Source organism: Desmodus rotundus, chromosome 10 (genome assembly GCF_022682495.2).
Source record: "Desmodus rotundus isolate HL8 chromosome 10, HLdesRot8A.1, whole genome shotgun sequence".
Classification (NCBI taxonomy): Eukaryota; Metazoa; Chordata; class Mammalia; order Chiroptera; family Phyllostomidae; genus Desmodus; species Desmodus rotundus.
The window spans coordinates 21,046,089-21,067,819 of record NC_071396.1 but is presented as its reverse complement, the minus strand read 5'-3'; the positions used below and the strand labels follow the sequence as shown (position 1 = coordinate 21,067,819).

Below are 21,731 nucleotides of genomic sequence, written 5' to 3'. Positions count from 1 at the left end.
TTTCTCCTTGCAGGACTAAGGGGAAACGTGACTCAACTCCATTATTCCCCTTCAAAACAGCGTAACTCCAGATAACACACCATGGAATCGTGTACTTGACTCTTATATGATCTTATTCATTCATGTCAGCCCGAGAAAGTTAATTTAAAAATAGACTCCCACCCAATCCAGAAATCCCACTTTTGAGTATCTGTCTGAAGAAAATGAAAATGCTCAATTTGAAAAGAAGAAAATGACGTAGCTCCTTTAGAAAGTTCTCAGAGAAAACAAGTAACTCCTGTTAGAACAGGGGTGACTCAGTGAGGTCATCTGTCTCGAACCATCACATTCAGGATGATAGATCTGCTTCACTTTCTAAAATTCCAGTGCTCCTTGCACATACTGTCTCGGAAGTTCCACATTCGACTAAGAAGGTGCCCCTTGCAGAGCTGTCTACTCGGTATTTTCAGTGTGATTCACTAAGATCGATGGGAGATAGGAAAAAAAGGGCCACTTCCTGCATACACAGTTAACGCAACGCACTCAGTCCCGCTCACATGACCGCCGCCGTTCATCTGACTCCTGAACTGGAATGCAAGTGGCAGAATTTTATTCTTTTAGTTCTGATGTTGTTGAAGCACAGAGCTGGGGGGTAGGACGTGGTGAGGTTTGTACATCGGTGTCAGAAGTAAAGAACTGAACTGGCTGTGCTGGAGTGTCTGCCCTGGGCCCCATTTCAGGACTGTTTTCAGCGAGTGACATTAGGCATGGGACCAGGGGATTCCAGGGACAGCCACAGACTTGCGAGCCCTGCCCTGCTCCACCTCTCAGTCACATGTCCTGAGACTCCCTGAGAGACAAGATGGAGTGCAGTCCTCACACTGAGAGTGACGTGAGCAGTCCGAGCGTCCTGCGCGTGACTGTCGCGAGCAGGAGAGACAGAGAGTGCAGTACCCAATGGCAGGAGGCCAGGGAGCGGAGGCCGGCAAGCCCGGGACTGGAAAACACCAAAATGGGTGGCAGGGCTTCGGTACGCTCATGCCAACCTATTTTAAATATTTGGGTTCTCCTTCCAAACACGTGATTTGGAAATGCAATGTGCTCTGCATTTTGTGCCTAATTTGCCCACCTTTGGCTGGACTTCAGGCAGCTTAGAAACAGCTAGTGTGGGCAAGTGAAATAAACATCCGGAGCCTCTGCCCGAGCCTGTGCTGATGTGCAGGCCACCCCCCGGCACTTCTGGACAGAGGCCCCTGGACGCCTGCTCAGCCGCCCCCACGACAAGGCAACCTGCTCACTCTCACCCCATCCCTACTGGAAAGACCACGCAGCTTTAAAACAGCTAAATGGTTCTGATTTAAACTGGGCTCAGTTAGGTCCAGGGAAGAAAACAACCACGTTAAAAAAAATAATCCCCAAATTTTAACTGCCCGCTGTCCTCTGCCAGCATTTAGTTCCACCTCTGAGCGGGCACAGCGAGGGAGCCCAAGCCCGAGCCGTTCTATCCGCCTTCTCCCAGCCTGGCAATTTCTCTCTCCTCCCCTGTGCAGGGGCAGACAGAGATGACGTAGACAAGATGTGCAGTTTCCGCAGTCAAATCCCTGTCAACCACTCGCCAGTGATGCCAAGATAACAAACCCCCAACTGTGCCACTAGGGTCACCAAAAGTCGGTTTCTCTAAAGGTTTGGAGAACGACAGGGAAGTGTGACCTTAATTTAACACTGCAGAAGTTGTGTGCCATTCGTCTGCTCGTCAGTCCCTCTGCTTATCCACCAGGAGGCACCTGTTCCCATGGCCCTTTCTCTGCAAGTGGGCTGTAAAATGGACCAACCACTCACTGTACATTGTTCCTACCGGAGCCCCGCTTCCTTTGGTGCTCGTAACACTGAGAATAAGTATTTGCATTTAAGTGGCACCGGACATGAAGAGAGCATTTGGAACTCACATTACGCAGCGTGACCTTTCCTATGTCCCCCCTATTGCAGGGGACAAGAGCGAGCCTGAGCCACCTTCCTGCACCCTCTAAACCCCGAGCTGGCTGCAGACCAGTTACCCCGCATTCCTCCACGAGCCAAGCCAGTTTTCCTGTTTGGTTGTTTCCAAGGCAGGCAGCTCCGTGTGTCCTCCCAGAGATGCTCTTTGATGAAACGCTCTGTATTTTTGATGGCATCTTAAGTGATTCTTTTGTGTCTTTGTATTTTTATTAACCCCCACCCTTCTTCCTATGGCCATACTAGGCTACTGAGGTGCTGATGACAAGCCTGGCTGGGTCCAGGGCGCTCCTGGGACTCAGCAGCCCCTGGTGCCCGTCACAGCCCCTGGTGCCTGGGCATGGAGAGGACTAGGTACCCCACTCAGCAACAGAGAAGTTACAATGGGCCAGACCAGCGGTGTTCCAGCCGTGTGCCGCAAGGACTTTTAACATGCGGCACCTGACTATGTGGTCGGGGGCACTGACTTCCTTTCCCTTAGTCAGCCAAATAACAAAATGGCAACAATACAACAATAGCTGTCCAGTGTAAATGAATCAAAATTATACCTATTTTTCCCTCAGATTGGCAAAAAAGATATTTTTGGTGCGCCACAGAATTTCAGTAACAGTTTCCGTGTGCCGCGGGATGGAGAGGGCTGAAAGTCACCGGGCCGTGAGGTTCTGTGCGGAATTAGCAGCATCAGCCAGTGGCACACTGTAGCTACAAATTATCACCCATGACTGGGAGGTGTCCAAAATGTGGGTACACCACCCCTTCGGCCATCTGCCCATCGCGGAGCCGGGGCAGAGCTGGCCGAGAAATTCCTGAGAGAGAAGCTCTGACACCGCTGGGGTCACAGGCAGCTCCACGACCCGGCCAGAGACAGCCCGGGAACCGCCAAGCCAGGCAGGTCTAGGTCTAGGCGAGCAAAGCCAGTGAAAATGTAAGGGTTCGGGGTCCCGAAGGTTGAAAGTCCATCTCTGCCACATCCCCACTGTTTTATGGAGGACGGAGGACCGGCAAGTGATGCTCTTGCCGGCTCCCGGTCAACTTAACTGGAATAGCATGGCCTTCGGTTCCGAGTGATACAAATTTTTCCTCAATGCTAATGACCAATTACCATTTTCATAAAACATGCCGCTAATGGACTCTTGTTCTGGGCACAATCGGAGTACTCCAAGGAACACATGCTTCCTTTTTGAGTGCAATAAGACACATGTGATGTCACATCTGCCCCTGGAACCAAGTTCAAGTGCACAGTTCTGTGGCATTAAGCACGTTCGCATCCTAATGCCCACTCCCCAGCTCGAAGTACACTCGGCACTCCGTGGTGTTGAGGATACTAACCTTGCACTTCCCGTTGCTGATACTCCCGGTTTTTAAGGACGGGGTGGGACAGCCACATCCACGGGTGGTGCTTGCGGAGCTGAGGGAGCAGGTAGTGAGTGACAAACCCCACGGCACCGGCCAGGACGACGAGCACCACGCTGAGAAACGGCTGTGAGAACGGAGGGCACATGTCATCATCGGCGTGGGATGGGGCGAGGCCGCCCAGGAATGACCCGGGACACGACAGCCCTTCCCCGTTCTCCTCTTAAAGGACAGATACACACTCGGTCCTTGTGTCAGGCCTTTGAACATCTCCTGAGACCCCTCCCTGTGCTGAGAAGGAGAATTGGCCAGGGCAAGTCCAGAGGCCGGGGGAATGCTGCCCACCGGGATACTTCCTTTTTAAAAGAAGGGCTGAAGAGTAACAAAATTAGCTGGTAGACTTTCCCACACTGAAGGAATCCGTAAATATGTAACATTTTTATACAGAGACAGCAACTGGCCCTAAGAACCCTGAGCCAGAAAACCCGTGTAGGTTTCTCCATTTTTATTTTTCTAAGTATGATTATGTTCCGGTAATCTTTCTGGATCTGTGACCTCTGCCTCAAGCATGCTGCGGGAGCCCCTCCCTTCTCTGCTGTGGCCTCAGTCGGTCCTATTACTAGTGCCCGTCCCCACGGCGGAGTGCGCAAGACAGGGTGGCACCGGAAGTTGAACAGAGACAGGGTGAAACCCCTGAGCCAGACCTGCGAGTGGACCAAACCTTAGCCGGACACACTCCTCTCACCCATGGACAAACCTCCTCAAACCTCCCAGGTGGCCCTCTGTTCCCTCCCTCTGGTTCCACTGTCCCCTGCGTCCCCAGAGCCCCGCCGTGGGAAGAAGACTGGCGAATGCTACGTACTCGCAAGGACAGGAACACGGTGCTGGCACTCACTGCAAAGGACAGAACCGCAGCCACCGTGCACACAAGGAGATCCGACTTTAAGACATCCTTCTGTGAAGAGAAAACCAGCCGTCAAGTTCATGCTTCTCTCAGCAACTCAGTGTCACCAGGCAAATCAGGTGACAGGGTACGGACCCTGGATAAATTGTGCGCTCAGTCCATCACTCACCTGATATATTTATTCCCGTTGGCACAACCTGGGTGGACCCTTCACCACCTCTGACTTGGGGAATATCAGGGAGACAAAGGCAAAGGAAGGAGAGAAGGACATGCAAGGCTAGCCTGAACCTGCCACCCACAGAGAGAAGGGAGGTTTCCTGCACGTGTAAGAGGCGTAAGGGTCTTCTGTATAAACACAGTCAAGTACAAGACACCCAGGTCTGAGAAAGAAAGGTCAAGTTCGAGTAATCCGCACTTGGCCTTAGCGTAGCTTGTATTTTAACATGTAAATGGCCTGGGTATGCCAAACAGAAATTTCTTATACATTTAATTATTTCTTTGGACCAGAGCAGATTCTACATGTTATACAACGTCTGATTTCAAGGCTTATTACCAAGCTACAGTAATGAGGAACAGATGGTATTGGCACAAAACAGATACCTGAAACAAAGAACAGAGAGCCCAGAAATCGATCAACACCTATATGGTCAGCTGATCTTAAATAAAAGTGCCGAGGTGAAAGGACACCTTGCCCATAACTGAGGGAAAGGGTGATTTATTCAACAAGCGTGGGAACAACGGGATCGCCATCTCCAAAAACCAAAACGACTACAAAAGACATTTTGACGCCTCGCATCACATACAGAACTTAACGTGCATCATAAGCCTAACGTACACTCTCTTTTCTCAAAGAAAATATAGGAGGAAGCCTTGCTGATCTCGGGTTTGCCAAAGCCTTCTTAAATAGGACACTAAAAGTTAGAACTACAGAAGAAAAAGTCATTACGCTGGACTTCATGAAGATTTAAAACCTTTGCTGTTCAGAAGACAGTTACAGAATGAAAAGGCAAGCTGAAGATTTGACAAAATATTTGCAAAACATCTATCCAGGCCCCGGCCAGTAGCTCAGTTGGTTAGAGAATCATTCCGATATGCCAAGGTTGCGGGTTTGATCCCGGGTCAGGGCACAGACAAGAATCAACCAACCAATCAATGAATGTATAAAAAAGTGGAACAAATCGCTATTTCTCTCTCTCTCTCTCAAAAAAAAAATCAATTAAAAAACATTCAGCCAAAAAAAAGTTTTGAACAGACTCTTTACCAAAAATGATGTACTTTTAAATTAAATGCTAATTAATTGAACTTTTCATTCTTGGTGCTAATTAATGAAACTATGGACCTCTCATATTGGTGAAAGTAACATCAGAGAAATGAAAAGGCAACATTTCCTCTTTCCTTTCAGCCACCACGAAGTAGATATTATCTGCTCCAGAAGTTTTATTGCTGAAAATATTATTTTTTTAGAAGAATCTTGAAAGACACCTGAACCTGAGAGAGCATTGCTGTGTCCTGAGGAAGTGGCCTTTAACATTGTAAAAAACTGGTCATTCTTATTGGTTTTCTTGTTAAATAATTTTTTGCTCGCTTATATGTTCTATAGCTCTGGTTCTGAAAGATACATACAACTTTGAAAAAGGAGAACAAAGTTGGAAGACACACGACGTCTGATTTCAAGGCTTGTTCCAAAGCCACAATAATCAGGTATTAAAAGTACTGGCGCCAAATAGGCACTGAGAACGACAGGACAGAACAAAGGGGGGTGTGTCTGCATGTGTTTTGTTGGGGGTGGGTTTTCCTTTTGTTACACAGAAGAATAATTCCTGTTACTTCCCTCTTCCGTCACATGTTTGAAGCCTAAAACAATCTATGACTCTGCTGAGTTACTTATTGAAACTAGAGTTTTAGAATATGTGTTTCATTTTGATAAATGCCTTAGAAGGAAATCGTACAATCTTAGATCTTACACAAATATGAGTACAAAGGACCTAAGCAAAATGCAAATTTAGAATAAGGTCTCCGCAGTTTTGATGATTAAATTTTCCATCCGGGTGACGTAGTAACACTGCAGCACTCTGGGACACGGAGAAGGGGAGGTCACCCATAATCATTACATCCTGACACTAGCAGTATTTGTTTGCTGGACCCCATTTTCGCCTGTGAATGCTGAACCATGGGTTGTAGTTGTAATCCAGATGTAAATGGGTTTTTATGCATATTTTATAAATGCCTATTCTTAGTGTGCATGTAATTTCTACCTTTTTCAACAGAACTTACTTTACTAAGCATATTACATATTATATTACTGCATAGACTCACTAATAGTCACTTAGTGGCGAAATCATTTGCCAACTTGCTGTGCCATCCACATATTCACGCACATACCCACGCAGTGCCGTGGTGGGCACTGGAAACATTAATCGAATGAACTGCGGCTGTGCAAACACCCCCCCACCCTGAGGCACGTGACAGGCTGCCTTCCGGTTTACCGCGGTGAGTTAGGCTCGGTCCTAGTCTTTCTGCACCTAAATCTGTTTCCACAGTTTGAATGAGTTCCCTAGAAAAACTGACAAACAGATCTACTATGTCATAGGTTATGAGTATTTTACAATCCTTGATAAGTTACGCTTTTCCAAATGATTGTCATAATTTACACAGATACAAAGTCTAAGAGATCTCAAGGTGTCACAATTGGCCACATCGTTAACTCATCCTGTGCTGAGTGGACCAAAAGTGTGCCCTCTGATCTTACTCTGCATTTCTTTACAAGCAAAAGTGCAGATGTGTGTCATAGAGTTGACATGCTAAATATTTGGTTCCTAAATGAAATATATGTAATAATATCATTTGCTTGTAATTTTTAAAATTAAATTACATGAACGATAAATTTATTTTGTGTCAAATTTGCAAATATTTTAATAAATTATTCAAATGTTATTGCCTTTTTTACATACAGAAGTAAAATTTTCATGTACTCAAATCTAACTCTGTGTGTTTTTATTTTATGGATTCCAAGTCTGGAAAATCATTCATTCTCTAGAACCTGAATAAATATTTGATTTCATTTGTATTTTTTTGAAAAGTGCATAAAATACATACGCACAATTTAAAGAGTAATTATGAAGCAAACGCCCCAGTAACCACCAACTGCTTCAAGAAACCCAGCATTCCCACTGCCCAAAAAGCCCCTGGTAAGTGGTTCCCTGGCCACAAACCCTTCTTTTCCCTTTTGGGGGCTCCTATCCACTCCCCTAACTGTGGTGAAGATCCCTTTCTTGCTTTAAGAAAATGATTTTGCTACTCATGTATTTTATAAGTGTAATTATAAGCACTTCGGCTCAGTCTGCCTGTTTTCACCCCAGACAGACGGCACCATCCTGGACGCACATGCTGTGTCTTGCCTTCTCTGCTCACGTTGTGTGGTTAAGGCTTGCCCGTCCATTACACGCGGCCGTAGGAAGGTCTTCTCCTTTGCTCTACAGCCCACGTGCTGCTGTGGGTGGAGTTTCCAGGGGCTTCAGCGTGGGGTTCTTACAGAGACGTCCTTACACGTGAGCGATCTTCCACATGTACGCGTATGCTGGTACACGTGCCCAGTCCTGCCCAGGGCAGACATCCAGGACAATTGCTGGCTGCAGCGTGTACGTGGCTGGAATTTTACAACACCAAACTGTTTCCAAAGTGGATATACTAATTCACACTCCTACCGACCCTGCATGAGCATTCTCTGGCTCAAACTTTTGTCAACCCTTAGTGTTGTGAGAACTTGGAATTTTTTGTCAGTCTGGTAGGTGTAAAATGGTAACTCAGTGTGGTTTACTTTGGAGTTTAGTTTGGATATACAGCAGCCCCCCCATCCATGGGGGTACACTCCAAGTCCCGCAGTGGATGCCTGAAACCTTGAATAGCACTGAACCCTATCTGTACTATATTTTTTCCTGTACACACTTACTCACTTAATGCACACTGATTCACTTAAAAGAAGCGCTTTACGGCTTCTCGGTGGCACATCCGAATTGCCAGCACCTCTGCTCTCCCTTGGGGACCATTATGAACTAACATAAGGTGACTCGAACACAGTACTGTGACCCCACGCCAGTCAGTCTGACAACCGAGCGGGCCAATGAGGGACTGAGTGGACGGGGGCGGGGGGGCAGACGGGGTGGAGACCCTGGATGAAGGGGCGACTCACATCCTGGGCTGGATGCAGTGGGTCGGCGCGAGAGCTCACCACGCCACTCAGAACAGCACAAGTTTTCAAATTTATCAATTGTCTAATTCTGTCATTTTCCATTTAGTATTTTCAGACCCCAGTTGACCAGGGGTTACTGAAACCACAGGAAGCAAAACCGAGGATAAGAGGAGACTACTGTACATTAATGTTTTGGCCATTTACAGCTCCTCTTTTGTGAAATGCACGTACAAGTCTTTGGCCTATTTTTAATTGAGATATCAGCCTGTCTCACCGATTGATTAGAATTTTACACTCACCTCAACAGTGGTGCTTTGTCAACTATACATGTTTCGGTGATTGTTGCCCATTGTATGGCCTGCTTTTTGTCTCTTTTTTTGTATTATTTGATAAATCAAAGGTCATAATTTTTTAAACTTTATTTATTTAGAGAGGGGACAGAGGGAGAAAGAGGGAGAGAACCATCAATGTGTGGTTGCCTCTTGTGCGCCCCCACTGGGGACCTGGCTTGCAACCCAGGCACGTGCCCTGACTGGGAATCAAACCAGTGACCCTTTGGTTCGCAGGCCGGCACTCAATCCACTGAGCCACACCAGCCAGGGCCAAAGGTCATAGTTTTAATGAACTTGAATTTTTGTGTCATTTTTAACAATGCTTTCCTAGACTGACATCACAAAGATAATGCCTTTTCCTATGACGACAAGTGCTTTCAGGTTCTGTCATCACATTCTCAGGTTTCAGCCCATCTGGAACGGACTCGGAAGAGCAATGTGACGGAAGGGTCCTATCGTATTCTGTTACTTACAGAGAACTACTTTCTAATCGTTCCGTTTTCCCCTTTGTACAGACGTGGGAGTCACACGTTCCTCTGGTGGGAACAGAAATCTTCACAGTACACATTCCCACATGCACACTGACTTCTCACTGTCTGAAGTTAATCAACAGCTCTATTTGTCTCCTGGACATCGCCACACACTTGCAAGCCTTGGGGTCTATTTCTCTTTCCACTCAAACTTGTGTGTAATTGTAGTCACGTATTTTAATTCTACCTTACGTTCTTTACAACCACAACTCCTATTATCGTTTTACACAGTTTATGCTTGTTTATATTTATTAACATATCTGCCACTTTCTTTTCTCTTTCTTCTTTCTTGCTAATTAGATTTTCCATCTGAGATCACTTTCCATTGAATATCCTTCCGAACCGTATTCAGTGAGGGTCCCTCAGCTTTTGTCTGTCTAAAACACTTCTATCGTGCCTTCCTGCTTGAAAGATATCTTCACTTGACATAGAGTCTAGCTCGGCAGTTCCTTTTATTTACTGAACATTAAGTATATCAAACAACTGTCTTCTGGCTTCTACGATCCCTTTAAATGTGATCTGTTCGTGTTGGCTAAATGCTTTAGGATGGTCTGCATCTTCACTGTGCTCCAGCCTCACTCGGGCTTGACTTGTGTGAATCATTTATTCTTTGATGTGCCCTGCTTGTTATTCACTGGGATGTTAAAATCCCTACATCGGTGTTTGTCATCAATTCTGGCACGTTCTCAGATGTGACCTCATCAAATATTGATTATGCTCCGGTCTCTTTCTTTTTCTGGAATTCCTATTAGACATATGTTAGGTCTCTTACCCTACCCTTGCCATTTCTTCACCTCGTTCAGATTTCTTCTTTTTGCCTGCCTAAGTGTGCTGAAACCTGCGTAGTTCTTTCTTTCAGTTCAAGAATTCTCTCTTCAGAGGTGTCTAACTCACCGTGCGTGTGTTTAACTCCAATTGCTTCTTTTTTTGGTTTTCGTTTGTTTAAAAGGTCTATGCGGCTCTCTTTCAAACATGCTGGATCGTTTTAAACATTTTCTACTGTCTATGAATGTTAAGCAGTCTTTATTCTTTAAACATAGTAGGGGTAGTTGTAAAATTTGTGGCTGGTAGCTCCTGCATCTGAAATATTTGCAGATCTGTTTCTGCTGGTTCCTTGTTTCCTTGTATAGTTTTAAATTTTCTTTGTAAGCTGCTCATTCCCCTTGGACGATGGGCATTGGCAATCAGGCCTTGAAGGCCTAGGAGGAGGGAGTCCGCTGTGGAAAATTCATGTTTTTTCTGCTGTGAGGTGTTCCCCATTGGAGGCCACTTTAAACTGTGTTCACAGACTGAGGCGTTCTGTGACGCCCAGATAACATGATTTGGATTGTAAATCCGTGCGAAGCTACAACATTTCGAGGGTTACTTTGTTGTTCTGATGCTCAGCACTGAGGCGGGTTTGCTAGCCTGCTCCTACCGCTGAGGAGGGTGGAGCTCATTCCTTCTGGTTCGCCCTCCCACTGAGGGCGGGCCCTCCAGTGCCCCAGCTTGAAGAGTGGACCGTCTAACACTGGACCCCCCACCTGACAGGACAGGCTTCAATGTCTCCTCCCTGCAGTCCGAGAGCTGAAAACCGAGGCTCACGGTCCCCTCAGACAGATGCTCTTGAGGCAAAAGAAGCATCCCGCTCTGCTTCTTCCAGGCATTCTTGTTCATAGCAGTTTTAACCTGGTAACTTATTATTTTGCTATTTTTTTTGTCACATTAAAGGATTTTTTTGGTTTTGATTCAGAATTTTTAGTTTCAATCAGCACAGTGTTTGGTTACAACAGTCTGGCCTGCCATCGTATCAGAGGCGGGATGTCTCATCTGATCTCCCTCTTTCTATTTCTCTCTCACACACGCCGGTGTCTGGCGCGGGGTTAGCTCATAAAATTCCTTTTTCCCTCCCACCACTAAACAAATACCCCAACACCATATACTGAATAATCAATTCCTGGTGTGACATTTAATTTTTACATAATAAATTCACATAAATAATTTGTCTCCTTTCTGTGTTTCACTGATTCACTAATCTCATTCTCTAATCTTGGATGAATCTCATTTTTTTTGATTACTCAGTCTTCATAATATACTGTTAAATCTCACAGTGCTAAGGTTCTCTTTCTTATTTTTCTTTCTCAGATTTGTTTAAGCTATTAACTGCTATTCTTTTAAATGAACCTTAGGGGCATTTCTCTAAGTTGTAAACAAAGTTTCTTTGTAACTGCTTGGAACTGTATTAAACCTACAGATTTATTAGAAAGAAATGACACTTAGTAAATCTCAGCCTTCCTACCCCCAAATCAGGTTATGTCTATTTATCACACCTTATTCATAACTTCATTTGCATTTTAATAGGCTGCTGTGGTTTTCTTTATTTCTGACACTTGTTAAAATCATTCCTATCATCAATTCATATATTTTGTTGCTATTGTCAGTTGAATTATGTTTTCATTACATTTTCTAAGGTTTGTGTTGATGGGTTAGAATGTTCTTGCTTTTCTAAATTTTCTTGTCTCTGATGGTATTTTTGAATTCTCTTATCAATCATGGTTAATTCTAATTAACTTTTCTGTGCATTCCATTTGAATACAATAACGCGATCTCCACTTGTTTCTCTTTCAAGATGTATGCTAGCCAGAACTTCTAAAACAATATTCAGTACTATTACTATTTTCCCCATTTTGACGGCGAGTCCACGCGTATTTAATAAATATAGCAGCTCTTAGCATATAAAGCATTTGAAAGCCGCGTGGCATTCGATGTAGCACTTCACACTCAACCCTAAAAGGAGGCCTCAGAAGCCCTGGTCCAGCACTAGGCAGCCAGGAGATTTACACGGGGCTGCGGGCGGCGGGCACAAAATCAAAAACACGACGCACACAACAGTTCAGAAGCAGCTGTTTGAAGTGTACAGATAAAATTGGGTAGTTCTGTTTGTTTGTTTCCAGGAACTCAGAAAAATAGACACAATGAAAGTAACCAATCAGAAGGCGAGCAAGTGCTGAAGCCAATGCCGCTGAGGAGCGAGCGTGCCGATTCGGCACGTGGGAAAGGCTGACCTGGCAAACAGCAGCGGGAGGTGCATACTTTTATTAACCACTGACGTCTGGGAACGAGCTTCTGTGCATCACTTATGTTGCTCATATGAAAATGGGTAAGCTCTACAGGTAGCTCTGTTTCCAGGTCAATGTCCCTTAAAGCGCAGTCTTTGGGTCACCTCAACGGAGTCACCTGGGTAATAGTAAAATATGCAGAGGCCCATGAGTCATAACAGCGGGAGGGATGGAAAAGTGACCTAAGGAGGCTGGCTCTCTGGGGGTTTCTCATACAAACTAAAATTGGAGGGGAGACAGAGAGAGAGGGAGAGGAGAGAGGGAGGCAGCCAGAGAAAGACACAAAGAAACAAAATCACAGACAAGGAGGGGAATTTTATACTTGCACTACGACACAAAAGTATTATGCACCGAACTGTAAAAGCTGCATCTGATAGTCCCATTAAAATATTATAATTAGAGCCGAAGGCTTTTCAGAGAAGTGAACACACTTCACATTAAACCTCCTACAAGGATGTGCTCTCCGTTGTGCGAAGCCTTTCAGAGTGTGTGAGAACCGAGTGAGCCAATAACACCTACCCAGCCCGTCTAATTATGCTGATGAAACGCTATCAGCCGCTGCCGAGCAGATCTCTCGTCACGGTTCACTGTAATTCATGCGTTACTCTTACTACAATAAATCACGAAGCACCTTAATCGGTCAGGAAATTAAGAAACATTCGGGGAAGAGAGCTTCTCTCAGACATTCATGGGAAACCGTTCGGGTATTTTTCAGGCCGCTCAGTGGCTTTCCCAGAAGCTGACTTGGGAACATCATTTTGATCTTGTCCCTATCAGTCTGCCGGCACACGACGCGAACGTCAAATGTCTTCTTTCTTTATGAGCTGCCATCTCATCAGCGGTAGCTGCTTCACTTTTTATTCCTTTGAACATGCCCCTGCTTTTAAAATTAATGAACCACCCTGACTGGTATGGCCGAGGGGGTTGGGCGTCATCCTGCAAACCCAAGACCGGCGGTTTGATGGCCCGTCGGGGCACGTGCCTGCGTGGTGGCCCAGGTCCCCGGTTGGGGGAAACGAGAGGCAACCAATCGATGTTTCTCACATCAATGGTTCTCTCCCTGTCTTTCTCCCTCCCTTATCCTCTCTCTAAAAAATTTAATTAATGAATCGTGCCCTTATTCATAATCAGGGATTTATGTTTTCATTCCCTTGTGATGACAAATAAGCCCCAATGCTTTAGCCTGGGTTGTGACCACATCAAAGGCACAGGGGCTGAGAGGAAGTTTTCAAAATGTTACCCTGTTGGCTCTGAGTCCTACACGTTGTCTTGAAAGGGTGGGTAGCAGTTTAACTCATCTAAGTTCAGGGGGACGTACTGAGCACCCCATGTGCTGGGGAGACCAAGACAACGAGCCATGGCTCCTGGACGGAGGGGCCTGCAACCAACCTACCGTTAACTGCTTTTCCTTCGATTTGAATTCCTACGAAACACGGGAAGATCGTGACCCGCAGACATCACCCCGCTGCAAGGCCGATACTCAGATAAACGGGAGATTATATAACCAACGAGCACGCTCTTCAACGTATTCATGTTTGGAAGTGGATGCCGAAAAGGGCACCCCTGCCCAAAGGGGGTTTGAACCATTTTCCTGGTGAACAAGGAAGCAGCATCTTCTACCCCTTGGTCTACTTCTTCCTCCCTTCCTTCTCTCTTTCCTCTCCCTCATTTGCTCCAACCAGCCTGACTGTGCCCTTCTCCAACATCCTGGACATAATTCCAGAGCCCAGGGGCTGGCTCCTCACAAGGGCTGTGCAAAGGCCAGCCTGGACCAAAACACCCTGGAGAGAGTGTTCAGTGCTTGGCGCGAGGCTGAGGCAAGAAGACAAGGAGCGGATACAGGTGGGGCGCATCAGGAAGGCAGTCTGCTTGCATGCTTATTGGAGAAGTTTCTATCCGTGTGCGGCCTGCCTGCTGCTTGGTGCCAGCGGTGGGTCGAGCTGACTGAATATCCAGGCCAACTGGGTGTCTGCGGCACGCGGACAGCAGCTGCCTTCCAGAAAGGTTCACACTATGCAGAGGCCCCTGCGGTCCATGTGCCATGCTCAGGCCAAGGCAGGGCACCTCTCCCTGCACTGGTAGCTCTTGGGCACGGCCAGCCAGGGCCCCACTGAGAGCCCGGGTTTTCGACAAGCTCCACACCCCGTCATGCAAACGGTATACAGCGCAAATATCTCACCACCGAATCTTTCATCTTCTTGGGGAGAGGGTCTTCAGCCAACTCCTCCAGATTCTGATGTAAAAATTTAGGAAATAATTTGCATTGAATAATGGACCTGAAAATAGGAAAACACACAGATTTTACTTTTTTAAATACGTGCCCATTACAATTCCTTTTAGAGACGCCGGTCTAGTCTCCCCGGCGTGACCCCTGGAGCTAACGCCACTGAGGAGACACCGCGGTGGCGGCTGCAGCACCTCGGATGCTCGCCCACCGGAAAGGCAGAGGCAGCCTGGGCTGCAGCCCTCGCCCGTTCCTGCATCGTGCACTTTACTGCGGAGCACAGAGTGGAGTTGAAGCGGTCCTGGCAGCTCAGGGGTTTCTGGTCAACCTGCTTGTCTCCCACCCTCGCCCAGGGACCAGCTAGGAAGAGTCCAACCGCACTGGGACTCCACAGCTGTCCCCCATTTGGTGAGAGAGCAGGACTGCAGGAACCCACAGAGTGTGTGTGTGTGTCACGGGTGTGTGTGTGTGTCCCAGTGCGGCGCACGTGGTACTCACAGGAGCACAGAGGGGTCGCTGCTCTGCCTGCTCAGATGGTAGGAAAGCGAAACCAAGAGGCCACAGAAGGCTGAGAACAGCGCCGGGATGTGCTGTGTGCTCCATGGTTCCTGAGGAAAGACACCAGGCAGCAGCTGTCACGCCGTGCTGGGTGCGCAGCCGCAGGGCCGCGATCTGTAAAACCGGAGGCACCGTCCACGGCTCCCAGCCCGATGGACATGGCGTCCTGTCTGCACACCTGTCGACGCCCACGCCAGCGCCTGAGGGCCACGCAGAGCCCCGCCCACTCAGGTCCCAGCAGCGACTCTGACGAGCCCTGGGGTGTGGTGGGGTCACCGCACACGGATTGTAGGTATTTCTGAGAACACATTTACTCGATCTCTTCTGAAACTAAGTTTAGGGTTTACATAAGATGAAATGTTGAACCCTTTGCTTCTTTTGAACTCTAGGTGATACCTAGTAATGGCCCTAAGAGTTGCATTGACATACAAGGTCTGTCCAGAAGGTAAGCAGCCACGCACTCTGAAAAACACAGATGTGTACCAACGGAGATACAAGATACACGAAACATTGTACATGGGACAATGACGCCTCAGTCCCCTTCAAAGTAGGCACCTTGGGGCCTCACGCAGTTCTCCCAATCGCCACCAGCCCATTGTATTTTCCCGTTTCCCTCCAATCTGTCCCTTCTTTTCATTGGATCCTCCAGGGCAGGGCTTGCCCTGTCTCCAAGACAACTGCTAACAGCACCATAGCGGGAAGATGAGATGCCAGTCTCCACGTCCCTCCCCTACTCCACGGAGGGGTCGTCCGCCACATAACCAAAGCAGGGGTCCAGCTCTCCAGAAAGGCACATCGATCCCATTTCTGTCCCCCACACATTATCTTTCTGTGATTCCTCATTGACTCCCTCATCCCACCTACTCCAGAGGAAGCTACGTGAGCCCACTGGGATCTGGCCTTGCCCAGCTTTCCAGCCCCATTCCTCACCATTAGAGTATACACAGCCAGGACCTTGAGACGCATTGCCTCCTGACCCCCTGCCTTTGCCAGCAGGGTCCCATCTGCACAGAGGGCTCTGCCAGTAGAAGAAACCCACCTACTTGGGGCTGTCTCCCTGGTGGCACAGGAAGACTTACTGGCCCCTGCTATGTGCCAGGCACCAAAGAGCTCCTGGGAGGGAGACAGACACCGGGTCTTGGGAAAGGAAGAACACGCAAGTAATTACAACAAGGTACGACAAGCAAGTGCTGAGCACTTCCACAGCAGGAAGCAGCGGCTCAATCAAAAGTGGCTTTTAGGTGGAGCCCCGCCCGGAAGAAACGCAGGGCAACACGGTCCTTCCTCGTGGGGCTCCTGCAAAGGGCAGGCTTGGTTCTGCGGGTGCCTGTGAGTGGATGGAGCTGCCCGCCTCCACCCTCACATGCACTCCTCCACTCCCTGCTCCGGCCTCCACCTAGGGCTTCTCTCTTTCCATTTCACACTTGGCTGGTGAGAGAGAGAGAGAGAGAGAGAGAGAGAGAGAGAGAGAGAAACCCGCCAAGCTCTATTTGTTTCCATTGACTCCTCTGTGCTTGCCTACACTGAGTATTTAATTCACAATTTCTTGCAGCCCATAAAAATGCAAATGCTGGAAAAAATCACTGTGAAAAGGATTTAGTAACCTTGACCTTGGAAACGACTGTCACTGCATGACACAGAGAAAAGGTCAAGGCAACAGGCGTTGGTAGAGGTTGATCCCAAGCTCAGCACTTCCTGGAATGAATGGTTCTGTGGGAAGCACTTAGCTTCTCAGGGGCTTGGCTGTCTCTTCCACATAGAGATGACAATGACACCTTTCGTGAAGAATTGACTTAATGACTTAATGAGATCTGAAACAGCCTCGTGCACTGCAAAGGAGTCTATCAGTGTTAGTTTTTATTAATTGGAAAAGAAAGAGTATGATGGATGGTCTTCGCACGCAAGAAATTGAAGCCACTAAATTTATTTAAGTAATTGTTTACCTACTTTTATTCACCTAATACCCCTTCCCTCAGTCCCCTCTCATTTACTCTCTACGTAATTAAATCTCCTCAATGCAAATACAAGTGACAGCCACCCTCATTAGTGTTGAGAGACCCTCCCTCCTCCTACAGATAGCAGACTGGCAGAAAAGGGAGTGGGAGGTAAAAACATCAAATCAGCAAGAGGACTTAGAGTGAGTGATTTTGGCCCCTTCCTCCAACTCCCCAGCATTTACCTGGGGCTGCCGTGACTACCTATCTGCCCGAGCGACTCCTTGATTAACGTCCGATCCTCCATGCGTTCAGCCCCACTGACAGCAGGAACTCTTAGTACCCCAGTGGATTCGGAACACCTTTGTGGAGCTGGGCCCTGCAAGGCACTTAGTATGTACAGAAGCAACGCCCGGCTCCGAGTGACCATCCTTTCCTCTGTAGGGCACACAGAAGAGGGGGAAGGTCACTGTGTCCAAGTGTCCACAAGGGCAGAGCGGGACGGTCTTTCCCAGGGCACAGCAGCAGTTAAAAGCGTGGCTCTGGCCTACGACTTCGGTCCCAACTCGGCTGAGTATTTGCAGGAAGATACCGGGCAAGCTCAGAAGCCTCCGTTTCCTTGTCTAACCATTTACAAGTCACCCCCCATAGGGCTGTTGTGAGCATTACGTGAAACCCTGTGTGTTAAATTCTTAGCGCAACAGCCAGTATCAAATGCTCAGTACACGTCTGCTGTTGCCACATGCTTTACCGAGCAGCGCGTTCAGGCTGCTGTGACAGAATACCCCAGGACCGGGTGGCTTCTAAAGAGCACAAGTTCACCGCTCACGGTTCTGGAGGACAGGGAGTCCAAGGTCAAAGTGCCGGCAGATTCGGTGTCTGGTGAGACCCCAGGTTCTGTCTGACTCATCAATGACTGTCTTGTCACTGTGTCCTCACGTGGTGGGAGGGGCAAGAACACGAATCCCAATCTCGAGGGCTCCATCCTCAGCACCTGAGCACCGCCCAAAGGCCTCACCTCCTGATACCATCCCTTTTGCAGTTAGAGTGTTAACATATGAACTGGGGTGAAGAGCGGGTGGGGGGGACGCAAACATTCAGACCCTAGCAGACACGTAAGGGGACTGAGGATTGCAGGGAAATCCCACTTCCTGAAAAAATTAGAATCCACTTTAAGAGCGGTCGTTCTCTTGAAGGCAAAGGAAGAACAATGATTTTTCTGGATTCTGTATATTCTTCTGTTTATGCGCCACAGACAGAAAGCAGGGAAAAGGGAAATCTTTACAAGTTGTGACTCTGACCTTGCCCAGAAGTGTCATTATTACCCCGAGCCGTAGGAACGGAACTGACTGATCTCATTAGGGGTAATCCTCATTTATTACTTTGAGTCGGAACCTTCCTCTGGTGCATGTCCGCTATGAGTGGAAGTCTGTAATCATTCTTCCACACATGTGATTTCTTTTAAGCGGAACCAATAGCTTCGGGATAAATTCTCAGACACGACTGAATGGCAGAGAGGCCACAGAGGCAGGGCAGACGGCGTAACTGTTTCCTTCAACAATGCGAAAGCAACGTTGTGCCAGAACGACATCCTCACTCCCCGAGAAGAAGGCGGGGCCGAAGGGCGGCAGGGCTCACGTCCTAGGAGCCGGTCTGCTCGCTTTCCAGCCAGCCCAGCCTCCGACCTCCGCATAACTGTCTCAGCAATAACCTGGGCTTCGACAGATCGTGAAAAAGCAAACACTTCCTAGGTTGATTACTGGAAACACCCTCAAGCTCCAAGTTTTTAACCTTGTGTATTTTTCCAACAGATACAGTTTTTACTTTATTTTGTGTTTTTTTTATGTAGAAAATAGGAGGCAAAGTCTCCAGGAAGCAGGGAGAGGAAAGACTTCTCGGATATCAATGTGAATTATTCTTCCACATGCCAAGCGCCAACATTTGCAAAACCGGGTTATTTTCAGGAAAGATTATTTTGGATTTGAAAGAACTCTCACAGCTGAGCTCGCCCAACCCCTTCAGAGTACTGATCGAGGAAGGAGGTGGGAAGAGAGGAGGAGGCCCACCCAAGAGGGTGAGACCAGGGCCAAGGCCTCAGTCCACGCTCTGTGCACCCGAGGGCCCTCAAGGTTCATACAGCGAACTGTGCGGGATGTGAGGACATCTGGCCCCTCTCCACGCAGCAGGAGTCGGCGTGTTTTGAAGAATCCCTGTAAATCACAAGCTTCCAGCTGAACGGGCTGTTCCCTTCATCCACTCATCTCCCACCCCAGAGTGGGCAACACCTATGCAGGTAACTGCTTGTTGCCGTGTTTGTGTAACACGTGGTACAGCGACAGCCCAAAGAAGCGATCTGGGAGCAGCCCGGGGGCAGCTTCACGGAGGACCGAGTGAGGACAGGGGTGGCAAAGGTGACCAGAAATGGACGAGGGACAGCGTACTCCAAGTCAAGGAGGGGCACGATGCTGCAGGACGGGAACGGCTGCGTGTGAGCTGAACGACACGGCTCTTCAGGAGATATGAAAGGTACAGGAATAGGGAAAAGAGTGGAGAATGAGCTTGAAAAAATATACAATGAGGGAAACGACCTGTGTGGTTTATCAGCCCATAATTTTCTGCCCTGGGAAGTTAGCCCACTGGGAGCCATCAACTCTGAAGATCAAAGAAAACAAAATACGTGCAACATCAGGAATGGACTCTGTGTGGGATTTAAGGGGGGACTTCCCAACGTGGACGATTCACGCTCGTCTGAGGTCAGGCGCTTCCAGATACGACCCCTTTTGATGAACTTAATTGACTGACTAGGGACCTTAATTGCATCAGCAAAATCCCTTCTTCTCAGCCAGGTAACGAAACCTAATCACAGGAGTGACATCCCATCATACTCAGAGGAGCCGCCCACACTGAAGGGGCAGAAATTCTGGAGGAAGGACACACCAGGGGCGGGAGCCTTCGGGGGACTTTAGAACTCTGCCCACCATACCACTTAACGAGAACCCTTGAACCAGAAACTTTGTATACATTACCAATGTAGTTTCATGTACTTCTGACAACATTCATAGGAGTTGGTATTATTTATTTTACAATGTGCTTTAGCCAGGTGCCCTCAGTCAAATAACCATCTATGCTTCCCACCGGCCCTGGAACACAAAAGTGCTATATTTTTATGTAAAAAGGGCAAACGAGGAAACCCCGGGGAAGTTATTTTAAATTGAAGTTCTATAGACCTGGAAGGCATCTTGTATGCCTGTGAGTTGCTCTAGACTACAAAACATATTTACGCTTTGAGTGTTGAGGGGAGATGACGCAGAAGAAAGATCGAAAAGACACAAGATCTGGGATCTGTGACGTGCGACATTGAGTGAGCCACTTAATCTCTCTGCAGCCCCACTTCCTCATTTTCAAAAATAAAATGAAGACGTTGGGACTGGAGGACATCTAAGGGCCATCTCAGTACTGAAACCGTCCTGGAGGGATAAGTGTGTCTTACCTCTGCAATTAGATTTTAAGTCCCGAATGCAGGGGAGATGCTGTTATTTGAGCTGCAACCCTGCAATGTCTAGAAGAACCTGAGACAAACTCTCCTACGAGCAGGTGTTAATGAAGCTTGGGAAACAGTAAATCATCATAACAATGTGCCCCCACCTCTGGATCCGCCCGCCTGCCATCAATAAAATAGAATCTCTTTGCAAGGGATGATGAAAAATAGAAATCATGGACATACGGAAAGCCCGGCTAATTAACTACTGATACATTCCTCCAGGGAGCAAATATTCTGGTGGTTTCTGTATATTAGTGTCAAATACGTAAGTCAATGAGGGCGTCTGTTTAAATGTTACTTGCTACCATCTTGGATGAGTCAAAGAGAATATGAAGTTAGAAGAGAAATCAAATCTTGCCCCAATTAATATTCCAGAGAGCAACACTAACTCCCCATCCCTCAATCTGTCTCTGTCAAGTGAGAATCATAAAAATAAAGGGCAGACATGGATATCAAGACTCACAGAGAAATCTCTCTCTGGCAAGGCAGCTGACAAGCTGAAATTGTTCACAAGGGCCCGTCAATCCATCACAGTGCAGAGATGAAAGGGAAAAATCAACTCCAGCGATGCAAAGAGTAAGCAGAAAAGGCAAAAGAGAAGCAGCCTCACAGCTCCAGGTAAGTGTGTTAGGGTGAAGACGGTGAGCTTTCGTGGTTTCCTAAGGGCCCCCTTGCGGATTCGCTCACCTCATTTATTCAATTCACAGCATTTAATAGGCGCTGCGTTTGAGAGTGGAGAATCCATCTGTGACCATTAGGAATCTCGGAACTTACAAATGAGGAGGAAGAAATGCAAGTGGCTTGATTTTTACCAAAAGACGTTTCAAAATATAGATAGGACATTAAGAATCTGGAACAACAGACCATATTATGTCTTCCAAGTGGTGCTTGTTCCGTGCTGAGCAAGGGAAGTCAATACGTCTCTGGGATGCAATAAACCTTTCCAAGTACCTCACTTCCACCTGGTAAAAAGCATGTCTCCTCACTTAAGTAAACCCCAGAGCCTCTGAGTGTTCATTCCCATCAGAGTTAGCAGTGTGCTCTCAAAATGACATCTACTCACTCTGAGCCAACAGTCGCTTACACCTACAGCGTGC

General features: G+C 47.5%; 1 protein-coding gene across 2 annotated transcripts in view; it reads right to left on the bottom strand.

The window, feature by feature from the left end:
* Positions 1-21,731, bottom strand: part of PCNX2 (pecanex 2) — a 186,896-nt gene that overhangs the window by 101,688 nt on the left and 63,477 nt on the right. For both annotated transcript variants that reach the window (XM_053913245.2, XM_024561815.4), the window contains exons 16-19: positions 15,100-15,209; positions 14,557-14,653; positions 4,187-4,279; positions 3,301-3,451 (exon numbers count right to left, since the gene is read on the bottom strand). In XM_053913245.2, the coding sequence (XP_053769220.1) occupies positions 3,301-3,451; positions 4,187-4,279; positions 14,557-14,653; positions 15,100-15,209 (451 nt within the window). The remainder of the gene's footprint in view (positions 1-3,300; positions 3,452-4,186; positions 4,280-14,556; positions 14,654-15,099; positions 15,210-21,731) is intronic.